This window comes from Chiloscyllium punctatum, chromosome 2, assembly GCF_047496795.1.
Source record: "Chiloscyllium punctatum isolate Juve2018m chromosome 2, sChiPun1.3, whole genome shotgun sequence".
NCBI classification, from domain to species: domain Eukaryota; kingdom Metazoa; phylum Chordata; class Chondrichthyes; order Orectolobiformes; family Hemiscylliidae; genus Chiloscyllium; species Chiloscyllium punctatum.
This window is the reverse complement of record NC_092740.1, coordinates 49,651,835-49,671,843: the sequence shown is the minus strand read 5'-3', so window position 1 is coordinate 49,671,843 and position 20,009 is coordinate 49,651,835. Positions and strand designations below refer to the sequence as shown.

The 20,009-nt window shown below is 39.2% G+C and overlaps 1 protein-coding gene across 6 annotated transcripts in view; it reads right to left on the bottom strand.

Annotated features, from left to right (window-relative positions):
- The window catches only part of ssbp2b (single stranded DNA binding protein 2b), a 384,828-nt gene that overhangs the window by 56,866 nt on the left and 307,953 nt on the right, over window positions 1-20,009 (bottom strand). For all 6 annotated transcript variants that reach the window (XM_072582549.1, XM_072582579.1, XM_072582558.1 and 3 more), the window contains 5 exons: window positions 14,574-14,640; window positions 13,904-13,977; window positions 13,521-13,588; window positions 8,032-8,080; window positions 4,067-4,102 (listed from right to left, as the gene is read on the bottom strand). In XM_072582549.1, coding sequence (XP_072438650.1) covers window positions 4,067-4,102; window positions 8,032-8,080; window positions 13,521-13,588; window positions 13,904-13,977; window positions 14,574-14,640 — 294 coding nt within the window. The remainder of the gene's footprint in view (window positions 1-4,066; window positions 4,103-8,031; window positions 8,081-13,520; window positions 13,589-13,903; window positions 13,978-14,573; window positions 14,641-20,009) is intronic.

The following is a 20,009-nucleotide window of genomic DNA, read 5'->3' as shown; positions in this document are numbered from 1 at the left end:
TGAAATCTTGAACTTTGCTCGAAAGAATATTTCTGAAATGGTGAGAGGTAGTGATTTGCAAGAGTTCAAAGAAATCTTGTTTTCTTGTCTGTGAGTCAAGACAAGTTTGCACACAGATGTAGCAAACAATTCAGAAAGAGTATGTTGGCATGCATTCAAGACAATTTGAGTACAGAAGTGAAGATGCCTTGCTGCTGTTGTAAGAAGCCTTGATGAGACCTCACCTAGAGTTCTAAGTGTAGTTTTGATCTCCTCATCTAAGGGATATACTTGTTACAAATGAATTTCAACAGAAGTTCAACAGCTTAACCACTGGGGTTGGTGATTTTATGAGGGGACATTGAGGAAAATCTGTCAGTATTGCCTTTGAAGCACGAAAGATGATCTCATTGATACTTCTAATATCCTATAGGACATGATAGGATGGATATAGATAGGATGTTTTCTCTGGCTGCTGACTCATGAACCAGGGGCCAAAATCTCAGTATAAGAGTCAGATCATTTAAGACTGAGATGAGGGTATCACTCTGAGGGTAATAAACCTTTGGAATTCTCTATCTGAGAGGACTCTGGTATCTTAAACTCAGCAGGTTCTAGACAAAAAAAAATTAATAGGTTTCTGGAGACGAATGATATTAAGGAACATGGATGCAGAACAGTACCATTTAGAAGATGATCATCCATGATCTTTAATGATGGGCAAACTTGTTGGGCTGAATAGCCTATTCTGCCCCTATGTTGTGACCTGACTTCCTAAATATGTGCTGATTCATTATTTTTAAGATTCAACATGCAAGCAGAACTAAAACCCAAGAACTTTTCAGTGAACTAAAATGATGAAAACACCCAAAACCTGACAAACATTTTAGGTTTTAAAAGTAAAGGCATAAAATACAACATTAAATGAACAATAATAAATTAGTACTAACAGCTATTGAACTAAATTTGAGAACCGTATGTAACTTTGAATGTCCTACTACAGACTTTTTTTTAAAAAGTATTTAAAGTTGATTAAAGTTATTTTTCTATTTGTTCATGGGATGTGAATGTTGTGAGCAAGGCTAGCATTTTCTGCCCACCCTGAATTACCCAGAGGGCAATTAAGAATCAACCACATTATTGAGAGTCTGGAGTTACATGTAGGCCAGTTCAGGTAAGGATGGCAAACTTTCTTACCGAAAATGGTAGTAGTTAACCAAATTGGTTTTTACAATATGTTTTTTACATCACTAGCTGGTGGCCATGTTGCTAGCTTTTTATTTCTTTATTTTAATTGAATTCAAATTTCACCATCTGCCATGATGGGATTCAAATCCAAGTCCCCAGAACTTGAGGTTGGAGTTTTATATTATTAGTAACATTCTCATTATACTACCACCATGTGTCATGTAAATTCTTCAATAGCATTACAGCTGAATGGCTGTATTTACTGATAAGAGATTAGATATTTTGGGTTTTTTTTAAACAGAGAAGCTGAAGTGAGATTTAAGGGAGGTTCAGGAGAATTTAAAATTCTGGCAATTTGACAGAGTTAACTAGGCTTTGTATGGTCAAATAGTTAACAATCATTTCACAACTGTAATAAAAAGAGAGCCAGAATCTAAGCGATCTTTATGCATAGGACCGGAGTACAAAAATCAAGAATGACATGCCGTTCTAGTACTGAGTGAGTGCTGGATTGTTGGAGGTGCTGTTGATTAGAGGAGACATTAAATGAGGGCTCCTTCTGCTATCTCAGGATGTAAAGACATCCTATGGCACTATTACAGAGATGAAAAGGGAGCAATCCAATTATCACCAATGCCCTGGCCAATGCTCATCTCTCAATCAACATTACGAAGATAGTTTATCTGGTCATTTTCATAAGGTGGTTGTGGGATTGTGATCTGCACAAACTGACTGCTGTATTATCAATATTATAGCAGTGAATATACTCCCAAAGTACTTAATTGGCTATAAAACAGTTCATGGTCACCTGAGGTCATAAAAGTCGCTGTTCAAACACACACCTTTCTAAAGTGTTGGAATATGGAACAATTTGTTGCAGGAAGCAAGTGAAAAGAGACCACTGTGACTTCTAAAGGAAAATCTTATAAATATCTTCAATGTAGAGAACAAGGCAGAGATATAGGAAGATAGAAAGATAGTGGGATTAGAGTTGAATTGTTTACAGAGTTAACAGTCTGAATAGTCTCCTTCGATACTATAACTTCTTATAGTGATGGCAAATTTTAACTGGTTTACAAACTATCAATGATGACCAGGTGCACTGTTATGTTTTCAGGACACTTTGTCCACATAGCGAGCTTGAACAGGTAAAACAGGAAAACATAGAAAATAGGAGCGGAAGTGGTTCATATCGCTCTTGGAGCCAACTTCTCTATTCAATTTGATTATGGCTGATCATCCAACTCAATAATCATTGTCCCCTTTGCCCATATCTTTTGATCCCTTTAGCTCCAACTGTAATATCAAACTCTATCTTGAAATCATGTGATGTGCTGACATCAACTGTTTCCAGTGGTCTCATTACTGTCTGCTTGAAAAAATTTCTCATCTCAGTCCTAAATGGTTTACCCCATATTCTTAGACAGTGACCCTTGATTCTGAACTCCCCCATGTTCAGGAACATCATTCCTGCATCTACCCAGCGTAGTTCTGTTAGAGGTTTATAGGTTTCTAGGAGATTGCCCAACACAACCACCCCTCCCCCTTTCCATTCTTCTGAACTCCAGCAATGATAATCCTAATAGCTTCAACTTCTACACACATAGCAGGAATCAGTCTGGTTAACCTTCACTGCACTCACTATATAGCAAGAGGATCCTTCCTCAAATAAGGAGACTAAAACTGCATACAATATTCCAGATGTGGTCTCACCAAGGCCCTATACAATTACAGTAAGACATTCCTGTTACTGCAGTGTAACCCTCTAACAAATGAAGGTCAAAACATGGAAACAGGTTTTCATTGCTTCTTGACTATCTGCTGCATCGGCATAGTTCCTTTAGTGACCTCTCTCAATTTAGAAACATTCAGATAATATTCTGCCTATTTATTTTTGCTGCCAGTGAAGATAACCTTCACATTTATCCACGTTTTAATGCATCTTCCATGCATGTGCCCACTCACTCAGTTTGCCCATATCACACTAAAGCATCTCTGCATCCTCCTCACAACTCAGTCTCGCACCCAACTTTGAGTAATCTGCAAGTCTGGAGATACTGCCTTTGGTTCCTTCAACATTCTTCAGGTCTGTTTTTTTTTCCTGACCAGTTGGCATACCACTTCCTTAGATCTAACAACCTTTTTTTTTTAAAACAAGCCAAGACTTATTTCAAGTAAAAACAATACTTTGGTGCCTCTTTTCTTTCCCTGGAAACAGTGTTACAACATGTGGCTTGTTTATTAAGAAAGACTGCATTGTTTAAGCTATATTCTACTCGTTTGCTCTGTAGCTAGTCATCAGGACGAACAAGTGGATCAGTTGAGAAGCTCTTTTCCTCTCATACGCTGAACACTTTATTTTGTTCCAGGATACAAATCAAACAATTAACAAAGCTTGCCATGAGAAGACGTCCTACTATAGAGGATGGGTTCAAATTGAAGGGGTTGTGTTTAAGGGTTTTCTCACCACAGGATGTGGATTTTAATATCCAAACTGCATGTTGTACTGTTTACTGACAATTCACACAGAAAATAAGTTATTATACAAATATTATTAGAAAATCAGCATTCTTCCATTCAAGCATTTTCAATCAAGTTTTAAATATACAAAAGCCTATTACCAGTAATATGTTGTATTTTCTTGCTTATTTTCAAAGATAATTTGCCATTGCACCATATGCTGATGTATAACAGATCTCAGAGCAATTTTGACCAGACTGATTTACTAATGAACATCAACATATGCACTTTGAATGCCAGACAAAACAACCAAACAAGAATCAGATGTTCATTTCTCAGCCAAAACACTTGGTACTGCTGTTAACATCTGGCCAACCATTTCCACACCTGGAACAAAAACAGCATAGCCAAGAAAAAAAAACAGCAAAATACTACTCACCACATAATTACCAGGTGATGCTGATGAATATGGTATCTGTAACAAAAAAAACTATAAATTCACCTTTTCTCCTTTTATAATTTTGACACAAAGTCTAAACCAGAAAGAAATTGTGACCAAGCAACGTGCAATTATTAAGTTCACTTTACCCTTACTTGACTTGTCACAAGTAACTACACAAATACTTGCTTGCTCGCACTCCCTGTATTGATTTTAATTACAAACACGTTTTCAGCACAATTATCATTATCTATTATTCAAGTAGGCAAAGTGAAGTTCTTTACAAATTTTGGTCTGTAAGTAGACTTTGACTGTGAAGTCACAACTCCATGGAAGCATTAATGATGATATTGATGCTGCAGGACACCAAAGTTCTGATGTAAAGCTGGATATACTGTGGTTACAAAAGGGTTAAAAGGGAAAAAGCTTGACAATTGGTTACCAACCTATGTTTACGTTTAATTGTGTATTTATTTGTGGGCGGCATAGTGGTTAGCACTGCTGCCTCACAGCGCCAGAGACCCGGGTTCAATTCCCACCTCAGGCGATCCACTGTGTGGAGTTTGCACATTCTCCCCGTGTCTGCGTGGGTTTCCTCCAGGTGCTCCGGTTTCTTCCCACAGTCCAAAAAAAAGTGCAGATTAGGTGAGTTGGCCATGCTAAATTGCCCGTAGTGTAAGGTGAAGGGGTAAATGTAGGGGAATGAGTCTGGGTGGGTGGCGCTTCAGCGGGTCAGTGTGGACTTGTTGGGCCGAAGGGCCTGTTTCCACACTGTAAGTAAGTAATCTGATATCATTCCAAAAAGGAAGAAAGATCGTAAGGGGAGGCAGGAGTGGCTGCGGCTGACGAGGGAAGTTAAGGATCATATAAAGACCAAAGGGAAAAAGTATAACATAGCAAAGATGAGTGGGAAATCGGAGGACTGGGAAGCTTTTAAAGAACAACAGAGGATAACTAAAAAGGAAATACACAAAGAAAATATAAGGTATGAAGGTAAACTGGCCAAAAATGTGAAGGAGGATAGTAAACGCTTTGTTAGGTATGTGAAAAGAAAAAAAATGGTTAAGACTAAAATTGGCCCCTTGAAGACAGAAATGGGTGAATTTATTACGGGGAACAAAGAAATGGCAGAAGAGTTGAATTGGTACTTTAGATCTGTCTTCACTGGGGAAGACACGAGCAATCTCCCAGATGTAATAGTGGCTGAAGGACCTGAACTGAAGGGAATTTATATTAGGCAGGAAGTGGTGTTGGAGACACTGTTAGGTCTGAAGGCTGATAAGTCCCTGGGACCTGATGGTCTGCATCCCAGGGAACTGAAGGAGATGGCTCTAGAAATCGTGGATGCATTGGTCATCATTTTCCAATGTTCTATAGATTCAGGATCAGTTCCTATGGATTGGAGGTTGGCTAATGTTGTCCCACTTTTTAAGAAAGGAGGGAGAGAGAAAACAGAGAACTACAGACCAGTTAGTCTGACCTCAGTGGTGGGAAAAATGCTGGAGTCAATTATAATGGATGAAATCACAACACATCTGGATAGCAGTAACAGGATAGGTCAGAGTCAGCATGGATTTGTGAAGGGGAAATCATGCTTGACTAATCTTCTGGAATTTTTTGAGAATGTAACATAAAGATGGACAAGGGAGATCCAGTGGATGTAGTATACCTGGACTTGCAGAAAGCCTTTGATAAAGTCCCACATAGGAAGATAGTGAGCAAAATTAGGGCACATGGTATTAGGGGCAAAATACTGACTTGGATTGAAAATTGTTGGTTGACAGGAAACAAAGAGTGGTGATAAACGGCTCCTTTTCGGAATGGCAGGTGGTGACCAGTGGTATGCCGCAGGGATCAGTGCTGGGACTGCAGCTTTTTATAATGTACATTAATGATACAGATGAAGGTATTAAAAGTAATATTAGCAAATTTGCTGATGACACAAAGCTGGGTGGCAGGGTGAAATGTGAGGAGGATGTTAGGAGAATACAGGGTGACTTGGACAGGTTAGGTGAGTGGACAGATGCATGGCAGATGCAGTTTAATGTGGATAACTGTGTGGTTATTCACTTTGGTGGCAAGAACAGGAAGGCAGATTACTAGCTAAACGGAGTTAAGTTAGGTAAAAAGGCAGTACAACGAGATCTAGGTGTTCTTGTACATCAATCATTGAAAGCAAGCATGCAGGTACAGCAGGCAGTGAAGAAAGCTAACAGCATGCTGGCCTTCATAACAAAAGGAATTGAGTACAGGAGCAAAGAAGTCCTTCTGCAGCTGTAAAGGGCCCTGGTGAGACCGCACCTGAAATATTGTGCGCAGTTTTGGTCTCTAAATTTGAGGAAAGACATTCTGGCTATTGAGGGAGTGCAGCGTAGGTTCACGAGGTCAATTCCCAGAATGGCAGGACTATCTTACGCTGAAAGATTGGAGCGACTGGGCTTGTATACGCTTGAGTTTAGAAGGCTGAGGGGGGATCTGATTGAGACGTATAAGATTATTAAAGGATTGGACACTCTGGAGGCAGGAAGCATGTTTCCGCTGATGGGTGAGTCCCGAACCAGAGGACACTGTTTAAAAATAAAGGGTAGGCCAGTTAGAACAGAGTTGAGGAGAAACTTCTTCACCCAGAGAGTGGTAGGTGTGTGGAATGCTCTGCCCCAGAAGGCTGTGGAGGCCAAGTCTCTGGATACTTTCAAGAAAGAGTTGGATAGAGCTCCTAAGGAGAGTGGAATCAAGGGTTATGGGGATAAGGCAGGAACAGGATACTGATTGAGAATAATCAGCCGTGATCATAATGAATGGTGGTGTTGGCTCGAAAGGTAGAATGGGCCACTCCTGCACCTACTGTCTATTGTCTATCATGGATGGTCTACCCAAAAGCAAGCCCTTGGTTGCTGATATTCATCCTGCCCTTGACAGTATTTTTGTTAATGCTGGTTTGCCATTGCTTTTCATGCTTCAAGAAAAGCAGCGCCAGATCTACCTCAGCCTGAAAAGTAACTGAACCTATACTGTTGGTGCTACTTTGAGCTACACACTCGCTTTCGAGCCAGCTGAGCTAAATTGCCATGGAATATTTTATATGTACTTGGGAATTTTCTTTTCGGTCTGCTTACATTATTAAAAAATGAAAACAAATTCATGCTTGCCATCTTTTGAAAAGTCATCAATTATTACTTTGCCTCTTGCTCAGCATTATTATATTAATGATATTGAGAAACACTACAAGTAGGAAGAAAAACAAGCAGCAAGGAAGGTGTGCTGTTCCACACAATACTTTCATTGCACAAACTGAAAGAAATATTCATATTTTTTACTTTCTAAAATATTCATAAATTGACAGAACATACTGGGAAATTAACAAGAAGCAAATCAGCATTAAGATTCTAGGACCTGCAGAACATTGGAAGGAAAAACAAAGAACTGAATTTTTAAAGTGAAATCAAGCATAAGAGTTACATAGAAGATAACAGCGCAGTACAGGCCCTTTGGCCCTTGATGTTGCTGCGACCTGTCATACTAATCTGAAGCCCATCCCACCTATACCATTCTATGTACGTCTATTTGCCTGTCTTATGATGACTTAAATGCACTTAAACTTGCCGAATCTACTATCGATGCAGGCAAAGCATTCCAAACCCTTACTACTCTCTGAGTAAAGAAACTACCTCTGACATCTGTCTTATATCTATCTCCCCTCACTTTAAAAGTTGTGTCCCCTCATGTTTGCTGTCCCTATACTTGAACAAACTGTTCATTCACTTTTGCATCACACTGTATGCTTGCTTGCCTGTAGGCATCAGTTTCCTTTTATAAGGAACAGTTACTGTAATTATGGAAGTAATGTTTTTATTTTATAGGGAATATATTTCAGCTTGTGCATCACAGTCACCATTTAAATGCTGAGAGGCTACTGATTTATTTTTTGCTATGTGAAAGCCATACAAACATTAAGATATACTTACTGAGTTTGCGTTAGGTGGATTTGGCCATGGTCGACCACCTCCGGGACCCCTGCAAGAAACAGTGACAGATGGGAAAGTTAATTCAAATAACCAAATAATCTCTGGCACTTTACCAGCAAGCAACTTATGCTGAGAAACAAAATGTTACTGTCTCACTGGTAACAAGACTTCCCAATAATCCTCTCCCTGACACAATTGCAATCAGTTTTTCAGATCTAAAAGTTGAATTTCTAAATTGGAGGAAGGCTAAATTTGATGGTATTAGGCAAGAACTTTCAAAAGCTGGTTGGGGGCAGATGTTTGCAGGTAAAGGGATAGCTGGAAAATGGGAAGCCTTCAGAAATGAGATAACGATAGTCAAGAGATAGTATATTCTTGTTAGGGTGAAAAGAAAGGATGGTAGATGTAGGGAATGCTGGATGACTAAAGAAATTGAGGACCTGGTTAATAAAAAGAAGGAAGCATATGTAAGGTATAAACAGGATAGATCAAGTGAATCCTTAGAAGAATATAAAGGCAGTAGAAGTATACTTAAGAGGGAAATCAGGAGGGAAAAAAAGGGACATGAGAAAGCTTTGGCAAATAGGGTTAAGGAGACTCCAAAGTGTTTTTACAAACACATTAAGGACAAAAGGCTAAGCAGGGAGAGAATAGAGCCCCTCAAAAATCAGCAAGGCTGCCTTTGTGTGGAACCGCAGGAAATGGGGGAGATACTAAACGAGTATTTTGCATCAGTGTTTACTGTGGAAAAGGACACAGGAAATATAGAATGTAGGGAAATAGATGGTGACATCTTGAAAAATGTCCTTATTATAAGAGGAGGAAGTGCTGGATATATTGAAACACATAAAAGTGGATAAGTCCCCAGTATTTGATTAGGTGTACCCTAGAAATTTGTGGGAAACTAAGGAAATGATTGCTGGGCCCCTTGCTAAGATATTTGTGTCATCGATAGTCACAGGTGAGATACCGGAAGACTGGTGGTTGGCAAACGTGGTGCCACTGTTTAAGAAGGGTGGTAAGGACAAGCCAGGGAACTACAGACCAGGGAGCCTGACGCCGGTGATGGGCAAGTTGTTGGAGGAAATCCTTTGGGACAGGATGTACATGTATTTGGAAAGGCAAGGATTGATTAGGGATAGTCAACACAGCTTTGTGCGTGGGAAATCATATCTCAAACTTGAGTTTTTTCAAAAAGTAACAGAGGATTGATGAGGGCAGAGCAGTAGATGTGATCAGTAAGGCGATCGACAAAGCTCCCCATGGGAGACCCCATGGAATACAGAGAGAACTAGCCATTTGGATACAGAACTGGCTCAAAGGCAGAAGAAAGAGGATGGTGATGGAGGGTTGTTTTTCAGACTGGAGGCTTGTGACCAGTGGAGTGCCACAAGGATTGGTGCCTGGGTCCACTATTTTTCATCACTGATATAAGTGATTTGGATGTGCACAGAAGAAATATAATTAGTAAGCTCGCAGATAACACCAAAATTGGAGGTGTAGTGGACAGTGAAGGTGGTGACCTCAGATTACAATGGGATCTTAATCAGATGGGCCAATGGGCTGAGAAGTGGCAGATGGAGTTTAATTTAGACAAATGTGAGGTGCTGCATTTTGGGAAAGCAAATCTTAGCAGGACTTTACACTTAACGGTAAGGTCCTAGGGAGTGTTGCTGAACAAAGAGACTGTGGAGTGCAGGTTCATAGCACCTTGAAAGTGGAGTTGCAAGTAGATAGAATAGTGAAGAAGAATTTGGTGTGCTGTACTTTATTGGTCAGAGTATTGAGTACAGGAGTTGGGAGGTCATGTTGTTGCTGTACAGGACATTGGTTAGGCCACTTTTGGAATATTGTGTGCCTATCGGAAGGATGTTGCAAAACTTGAAAGGATTCAGAAAAAATTTAGAAGGATGTTGCCAGGGTTGGAAGATTTGAGCTCGTGGGAGAGGTTGAACAGGCTGGAGCTGTTTTCCCTGCAGCGTCAGAGGCTGAGGGGTGACATTTATAGAGGTTTATAAAATCATGAGGGGCATGGATAGGACAACTGGACAAAGTCTCTTCCTTGGGGTGGGGGAGTCCAGAACTAGAGGGCATAGGTTTAGGGTGAGAAGAGAAAGATATAAAAGATACCTAAGGAGCAACTGTTTCATGCAGTGGGTGGTACATGTATGGAATGAGCTGCCAGAGAAGTGGTGGAAGCTAGTATGATTGCAACATTTAAGAGGCATCCAGATGGCTATAAGAATAGGAAGAATTTGGAGGGATATGGGCCAGGTGCTGAAAGGTGGGACTAGATTGGGTTGGAATATTTGGTTGGCATGGATGAGTTGAACCAAAGGGTCTGTTTTCGTGCTGTATATCTCTATGACATTTTATTGTCAATATCTCAGGTGCCATCCATTAAGCAGATCTTGAGCTATACCACTGATCAGCATAGATTTTATAATTTAATTTATGTATGGATGCTTTTAAAAAGAACTGTGGAAATCATCAAGATTGAAAAAGGTTAAAATAAAAGGCAGGTCATATATTATACCAGCATTGGTACATATTTAAATAGGAGATGGAAAAAATACAGATTACAAAAATTTCAACTCAGAATAAACAGGGCTTGTCAATGGCTAGGTTTTCATAGATAGAAAAAAAAGAGAAAAAAATAGAAAGACACAAAAGATCAACTTAGAGTGCATAATATAAAAGGAACCTTCAACAATTAGATTAGATTACTTACAGTGTGGAAACAGGCCCTTCGGGCCAACAAGTCCACACCGACCCGCAACGCACCCCTACATTTACCCCTTCACCTAACACTACAGGCAATTTAGCATGGCCAATTCACCTAACCTGTACATTTTTGGACTGTGGGAGGAAACCCACGCAGACACAGGGAGAACGTGCAAACTCCACACAGTCAGTCGCCTGAGGTGGGAATTGAACCCGGGTCTCTGGCAGTGTAAGGCAGCAGTGCTAACCACTGTGCCACCACGCCACCCCCAATTTGAAGGATATCAAAGTGAAGCAAAGTGTAAGATTAGACAGCTGGAGTGCAAATGGAAAATGACAATGGCATTCATACACAAATAACTAAAAAGGATCATCAAAGAAGAGGTGGCATTATTTAAATTGACGGTGGTCATCTTGTATTTGAATATTAGGAAAAACAGAACAACAGCACTGCATTCAGTTCCTACAGCCTGCTTGCTCTTCAACATGATTAAATCATCTTAATTGTATCCAACTGTCCTGGCTCCAGATTTATTTCTAATAAAAACAAGTGCTGGAGAAATTCAGCAGGTCTCACAGCATCTGGGAGAGAAAAACAAAGTTTCAACTACAGGCAAATCAGTTGCAAATAGGTGCCATATCAGAAACAAAACATTCACTGTGTTTCTCCCTCCATAGATGCTGTCAGACCTGTTGAGTTTCTCCAATATTTAATGCTTTATTTCCAGCATCCAAAGTATTTTGCTTTTACTCCTTATTCCTTTATTCAGAAAAATTACATCAACCTCAAAATTAATATTAGTTGAGCTAGCATCTATTGCTTTTTGTGACACATCCACAGCTCTCTGGATGAAGAAGTCTTTTCTAACTTCTCCCCTGAATGGCCTATTCCATTTCAAGTTCAGGTCCAGATAAAAATTAGTTCTATCGATCCTGTCAATTTATTTCGAAATCCTCAATCAGCTCACCCTTTAGCTTTCCAGGGAACACAAGTCCAATGCAATCTCTGGTCATAATCACAACCTTGAAATCTTGGTAGTATTCTGATGGAACTGCTCTGCATCCCTTCCAAGGTCACTATATCTTTGCCAAAGTGCAACGATGAGAAGGGAAACATGGGTATGTCGAGCAATTGTTATATATGGCAGATGGACAAAATGGGAATGAGGAGATTGAGGAGATTGAGGCAATGCCATTGCGGGAAGTAAATACTTAAAAGGAAAATGCATTAGAAATGCTAATTCCACTAATATTAGAAAAGTCATGATTGTCAAATTGGATTTTGGCATGTAGACTAATTGCTTATGTGGCATGGTGTCAAAGGCCTTGATAAATTTAAAAATAGTACATCCACAGCATTTAGTCACCAGAAAGTCTCTTCTTTTTCTTTAAAAAAACTCCAGTGAATTTTGGATAGACAACACATGGTGACTGATTTGCATCATATCTTTCCTGCAGTTGCATTACATTTTAACAACAATTTCCATTTAATTAATATTTATAGCAGTGACTTTTCCACAACCTACCAGATATATCTGTAGTCCTATTTACCCCTTTCTCTCTCAAAATTGAGTTGAGACACTTTGTAAGAATCTCTATTTTCCCTCAGGCTCAAGTACACACATAAAATGTTATATCTCTTTTCAGTTTGTCTTTTCTACAAACTGGTCTATATCACCATATATTTAACCAAAATGTGTCATTGTTGAACTACATTTCTGTGATAATCCGGATAGGTTTACTTCCCTTGCCAATGTAGATTTCCGGATCACCAATTTTATTCTCAAGAGAGTCTTAGAATCTTAGATTCATCTACAGAACTCAGAGGTAATAATTTTCCTCTCATCCTTGACTGGGCTCATTGATTTTGCCATTAATTTGTCATGTGGTCATATACTTACCTTCTGTAATGGGTTAATGCAAGGTCTGGACTTAAAACCTTGACAAAGCATGGATTCATCAGGGCAGGTCAATGTAGATTTTTAAAAAAAGAGTTGTTTATGCTCAAATAAATTTTTATTGTTTTATAAATCAAGATAAAGGAAATTGATTTGAATGGGTAAAAAGTGTGAGCAGTGTGCCACATTTCCCTGAACTAGGATTCTTGTACATACATGTTACGCGTTTTGTTACGAATGCTGACACACATGGTTTAAGGTATTCCAGTCATATTGAGAGAGGTTTAGCTGGGGAACAGAACAAAATTGCAACAAGTAATATGCAGGCAAATTAACAAAAAAACCCACAGAAAATAGCACAACTATTATTATGTAACAACTATTTTTAGTCTTTCACAGGATGTGAGCATCACCTGCACTGCCAAAAGTTGTTCATTCTTAATCAATAACAGATTAGAGCTAAAATGGTGTAAGGAGCAAACAGAGGTTTTGTGATGCTTACAGAACTCTGTTGAGACATGTTTGCTTTCCATTGTATAAATGATTTAGCAAGGCAAACTATAAGATGGAGCACAGAAGATGGTAAGATGTTGAATAATAAGTGGCAGAAGCAGCTCAAAACACTAAATTTAAATAGTGCATTGTGAGAAAATAAAACATGAAATAAGAACAACCTGAATTGAATGATTCCAAATGGATTAAAAAAAGACATCTAGCGTAATGCCTGGATCTTTAAAGGCAAAAGTGCAGTTAGAAAAGATTATAAAAAGAAAAATGGCAGGTATACATAAAGATATTGACTGTATTGGAAGAAAGCAAGGACATGAGAAGCAATGTATCCAACATGTAAGAAGTTTCTTTACTTACATGTTCATTCCAGGCATGCCTGGACCACCTAAAGCATTCAGCGGGGGCCTCATTCCTCCTCCGTAACTCTGCAATGATAACCAAGGGTCAGACTACCATAAAGAAAAGAAAACCAGAGAGGAAGGGGGAAAGAAAGGAAAGTAGGTTAATGATATCCCTAGTAAAACTCGAGGAAAGTGGCCTGTGTTTGTAATATGAATAATACTGAAAGTTCAGTGGAAACTTTAAGCTTCACATCTATATCAAAGAGTGGATTACTTTTCAGTCAGGACTTTTAAAATACATGCAACATAGCCAATTAAGAATGAATATACTGATTTTCTGGCTAATGAATATGCAAACACAAACAGCAAATAAAATGAATACAGTTAGTTACTAATTACCTGTGGTCCTAAGGGGGGAACCATACCCCGTGGAGGAGTCATTCTCTGCATTGGTCCACCCATGGTTGGATGTCCTGATTGGTAAAATATCACAAACCTGAGTTATCCCTCCCGTGGTTTATCAATTCCTTCAGAACATCACAAAGGACTACAGAAAGGTTAGTACATTTCAGTTGACTTACAGATTTCATAAATGAGAACATGTATTTTGCAACAATAAAATCTGTAGTAAACTACGAAATTTCGTATCAAAACAATTAATAGAATATTACACTTTATAGGCAATAAATATAAATAACACAATGTGTGTACACAAATACATATATATTAAACACAATTAAAATCAATATAAATCTAAGTGGTTTCAGCTTAAAATAGCATTGTCTAGGTGATATTTTCTGTCACTTGTATTTGCATTATAATATTGTAATAGCATTGTAAAAGGTGTAATTCGTTATGTATCTTACAAATTACAGGTAACACATTTTGTAAATACTGTGATTAATGTTTTCTGTAAATGTCTAGTACTGTATTATCCACATAAGAGTAGATTTTTGGATACTAAAAGGACAACACAAAATGCTAGGACTATTTTCAAATAATAAAGTACTTCATCAAACCACTGATAAGAATGTCTGAAAAACGTTATAGAATTGAGCAAGGTACATACCTTGCTGCCGCGTTGGATCTATCCCACTGGGCAGCAATGGTTGTGTTCCTGGGACTCCTCCAAGTGACTGTCAGCAATGGGGTATAAAAAGGAAGAAACACACTTTACCAATTAATTGATTGAACCATATAATATCCTGAGGAGTGGTGACAGGGAAACCTGCAGAGAGGATGTTTACTCTTATGGAGAATTTAGAACTCTGGACACTATTTGAAGAGGTAAAAACAATGACTGCAGATGCTGGAAACCAGATTCTAGATTAGTGGTGCTGGAAGAGCACAGCAGTTCAGGCAGCATCCAAGGAGCTTCGAAATCGATGTTTCGGGCAAAAGCCCTTCATCAGGAATACTCCTGATGAAGGGCTTTTGCCCGAAACGTTGATTTCAAAGCTCCTTGGATGCTGCCTGAACTGCTGTGCTCTTCCAGCACCACTAATCCAGACACTGCTTGAAGATCAGAGTTTGCTCATTTTAAAAAAAAAAGAGATTAGACAACAAAAACAGATAAATGTCAAGTGATGCAGATGGGAAGAATAAACAAGGTAAGGGAATACATGAACAATAGAAGCCTGGGAAGTACACAGGATCAGAAAGACCTTGGTCTGCATGTACACTAGTTCCTTAAGGTAAGAGGGCTGGTGGATAAAGTGGTTAAGAATGCATATGGTATTCTTGACTTTATTAGTTGATGCACAGAGTTTAAGAACAGGAAGAAACAAAAAACAGAAGTTGCTGGAAAAGCTCAGCTGGTCTGGCAGCATCTGTGAAAAGAAATCAGAATAATGTTTCAGATTTGGTGACCTTTCCTCAGAACTCTGCAGAGAAGTTGAACAGGGAGGTTATGCTAGAATTGTATAAAAATTTAGCTAGGCCATAGCTAGTGTAATGTGTGCAAGAATCTATATTGTAGTAGGCATGAGAGTGCAATGGAGAGGATGTAGAGGTGATTTACCAGGTTGTTGTCTGGACTGGAATGTTTCAGTTATGAAGAGTGTCTGGACAAACTGAGTTTGTTTTCCTTCGGGCAGAGGAGATTAAGAGGTGACATGATTGAAATGTCTAAAATTGAGGGGCACAGAGAGGGTAAACAAGAGAAACCTTTCCCCTTGATGAAGGGACCAGGGGATTTATGATAAGGTGCAGAAAGTTGTAAGATGTGAGGAAAAGCTTTTTCATCCAGAGGGTGATGAAAATCTGTCTTTAAGTGTGATAGAGGCAGAAAAACTCTCATAACATTCAACAAGTGTTTAGATGTGCATTTGTTTTGCTAAGGCATACAACGCTATGGGCCAAGTGCTGTAAAATAGGATTAGAAGGGTTCGGTGGTTGTTTTTGACCAACATGGACATGATCGGCTGAAGGGCCTTTCTCCTTTGGTGTTTTCAAGGACAGGAACTAACTTCCAGAAAAGATGGTAGAAGTCAAATCTTTGGATTTTTTTAAGGCAAAGGTAGATAGATTATTGTTAATTAAGGAGATTGATGGGTTATCATGTGCAGTTGGAAATGTGGATTCAAGGTTCCAATCATATCAATATGATCTTATTGAATGTCAGAGCAGACTTGAGGGACTGAATGGCCCTCTCCATTTCATGTGTTCGTTTGTATGTTTGTATCTAAAAATACATTTATTTTAATTCTGAGGTGTGATTTTTGATTCAAGTAAAATCGTTGTGTATGAAATTTTAGACTTCGTTTTAATTACTCTTTAATCTTTGGTTAATTACATACATACAACTGTACATGTATTAAACTCAAATCTACCTGCTGAGCACAGCCTCAGCAATTCTACAGCGTTGTCATCTCACCTCCAGTCTATAACCCACCTAAAAATCTAGCACCTGGAACATGGGATTACTGTACAAATCTAATATTCTGTAAGCAAGAAGTCATTGTATAAAGTGTATATTTGAGCTTCTTTGATACTTCTTGCAACTTAGTTAAGATGTCAGCAAAGACATCAAAAAGATATGGAGTACCTACTGAATAGCCTTTAAGAAGCAACTCCAGAAGAGAATTAAAAATGACAAAAGGCAGTCAAATCAAGTTCAAGTGTAGCCAATGTGCACAATCAGTATCACTATTAGTGTGCACTGGGGACATTAAGAAAATAGATGACAGAGGAACACTTTCGGAGATGGTACTTACTTTGACAGAATGTCCAAAGTGTGCAAGTCAGGAATAAAAGGCAACAACTTTGACTTTGATAGCGTCGATACTCCAAGACCAGGGTGATACAAAATTGTCAGGGCATCTCTCTGATGACCTGTAACACAGCCACTCTGAACACCATGCTTTGCAGGGCAGTAGTGTAGGTGTCCCATGTATGGGCCAGAAAAATGCAGAGTTGATAAAAGTTGAAATCAAGTCAGTATTCAATACTGACTTAGTACCTCATTTAATTTTCACTGGTCTCATTAATGTCCATGCTTAAACATGCAGAGTTCAATGTTGTTCAGGGTTCACCCCTGTAATCACACCACCTCCAAGGTTGTACCATCTAACTTGCAGATGATGGGCATTTGACTTTGCTTTTTGTGGCTGTAGAGTTAAGGGAAATACTGTGTCAACGGACGAGTTGATAGAAGTTCTTTCACATGAAAAGTGCTGGATCTTTAGATGGAGAATTGTGGTTTTGAAAGGCCTCCGTGTATATGTCACACACACCAACTCACGGGGATTCTGCTTGCATTCCGTATGGGGTTGGAATATGATACTGTTCATATTAAGGTATCGGGGGTAAGCAGAAACATGGGGTCAGGCCACAATTAGATAGCCATGATTTGTAAATGGCGAAGTGGGTTGAAGGAGCTGAATGGCTTACTACTGCTCTTAATTTGTATGTTCTCAAATGGGGAGTACTCAAACAGCATTCTTCCTGTTTGAAACATAGCTTAAAAGTGCCCATGGCCATGTTTCCACAAAGTGGTTATAGGATTGAGCTGCCTCCTCAAACTGGACCTATAGCCACAGAGTAAGGCAAAGACAGCACGACCGTTTATTTTCAAAGACACTCATCTTCGGTTTCTAATCCTCTGGCAAGCCAGCACTATCGCATGTCCGTCCCTGGCTGCTTGTAATCAGTACTGTGCCATGTTATAGAGGATCCTTTGCAGTTTGGTGAACAGAGCCTGCATATTTTACATTTGAATTCTCATCATGTTTCAGCACAGTTACTTTACATTCATAACAGTGACTATGTAACGTTGGCATTTTACAACTTTGCCAATTGCATAGCATCTCTGCAACATAAATTTGTAAACAGTCAGTAAGCATAAAAGGGGACATCGGAACATAACTCACTGATCAAGAAACTGACATAGACTGGGGGAACACTGATTTTTTTTTTTTAATCCTGGCTGAATATGAAATAAGTTCTACCTAGTTTCACAGGTCTTCTCGCCAGCAAGTTATATACCAATCATTGCCTCAAATTCTGAAATGTTATGGATTGGCATGATTGTTTGCAGAGGTTTATTTATGTATTTAAATGAAGGCCCTGCAAAAAAGGATTGTACTGCAATACAGGCAGTTCCCGGGTTGTGAACAGATTGCAATCTGAAGTCCATGCACAAGTGGATTTGTACACAGTTTGGAACACAATGCAGCATAATATAAAGGAGCCATTCATCAGTTCATATGTCGAACCTTTAAAATTACACCATTGCATAAGTCAGCATTGGTAAGTTGGATGTTCATAAATCAGAACCACCTTGAAACAGAATAGTGCAAGAAGTTCACGCGGTCTATTAAGAAATTAATTCTTTATCTCTTTTTTATTTTCATTGAAGTCACACAGTAAAAGTAGGAAAAACATTTGTGAAACCTTTGTATCCAATTTCTAGTACTCCATAAATACGAAGGAATTGCAGCATTTTCAATATCATGTCCTATATTTTAAAAATATCAGACTGCCTGAATGACACTTGGCACTAGATGGGCAGAAATTTTGTCCAACTAAAAATAGGACTGAATTTCCCTGATCCTATAATGATAGGTGCAAAATTAGTGGGGCTGGGAAAATTGAGGACGCAATTTGAGATAGGCACAAGAAGCATTCCCTCTTCCCAGAAATTTTCAGGGAAAAGCTTGCTCTTGGGAGGGAGGCAGTCAATTTACATAATAATGGCCCAATGCAGGATTGGCTTTGCAGCATTGCTAACATCTAAGTTTGAAATCATCCAAAACCTTGCTGCCAACTTCTAAATTCCACCAAATCCCTGTTCATGTCTCACCCCATTTAGCAGATCTACACTGACTCCTAGTTGAACAATAACTTCATTTTAAAATTCTCAATCATTGTTTCTGAATCCTCCATGGCCCAGTCTCTTCATATATCCATAATCTCCTGCAGCCCGGCAATCCGCAAAGATCTCTATGCTCCTCCAATTCTAGCCTCTTGCATATGACTGATTTTATTCATCACTGCTTTCAGTTGTCTATGGCCTAAAGCCTTACAATTCCCTCCCTAAGCCGATCTGCCTCTCTTTTTCTCTTTCCACCTTTGAGATGCTGTTTAAAACATAGCTCCTTAAATAAACATTTGGTCATCTTACACGTATTGTCTTTCATTCAAGGGATTTGGGCATTGCTGGCTTGACCAACACTCAACATTCATCCTTAATTATCTTTGAGATGGTGGTGAGCTGAAATGTGGAATTGCTTCAGTCCTCGGATATAGATGCCATTAGGAACAGAACTGCAGAATCTGATCCATAACTGGAGGTATGTTTTCAAGTCAGGATATCATGTGGCCTGGAGGGCAACTTGCAAGTAGGTGGTCCCAAGAAACAGCTAACCTTATCCTGTTAGGTGGTAGGGATCCAGAAGGCATGGAAGGAACCTTAGGTGTTGTTGCAGTATATCCAGATAATAAAGGAAGTGAATGTTGAATGGTGGTGGAGATACTTCTGAAGGAGTCTGCATTGTCCAGAGGTAGTGAGCTTCTCATGAGCTGCACTCATCCAGGCAAGAGAACAGTATTCTCACAGTCCTGACTTGAGCCTTGTAGACAATGGATAGGCACTGGAGAGATATGAGGTGAGCTAATTACTGAAAAACTCCTAACCTCTGATCTGCTCTAGTAGCCATAGTATTTAAATGGCTGGTCCAATTCAGCTTCCGATGAATGGTAACCACCAAGTATGTTGGTACTGAGGGATTCAGTGATTGTAGTGCTACTTAATGTTGAAAGGAGATGTTAGGTTTCTGTCTTAATGGACTTTGTCATTGCCTACATCTAGACGACACAAAAATTACTTGTTACTTGTCTGTCCAAGCCTGGCTGGATGTTGGTCACATCTTGCTGTACTTGACGCAGGCTATTTCAGCGTTTGAAGACTTGAAATTGTTTTGAACATCATGCAATCAATCATCGGTGAACACCTCCACTTCTGACCTTATGATGGAGGGAAGGTCATCAATGAAGCAGCTGATGA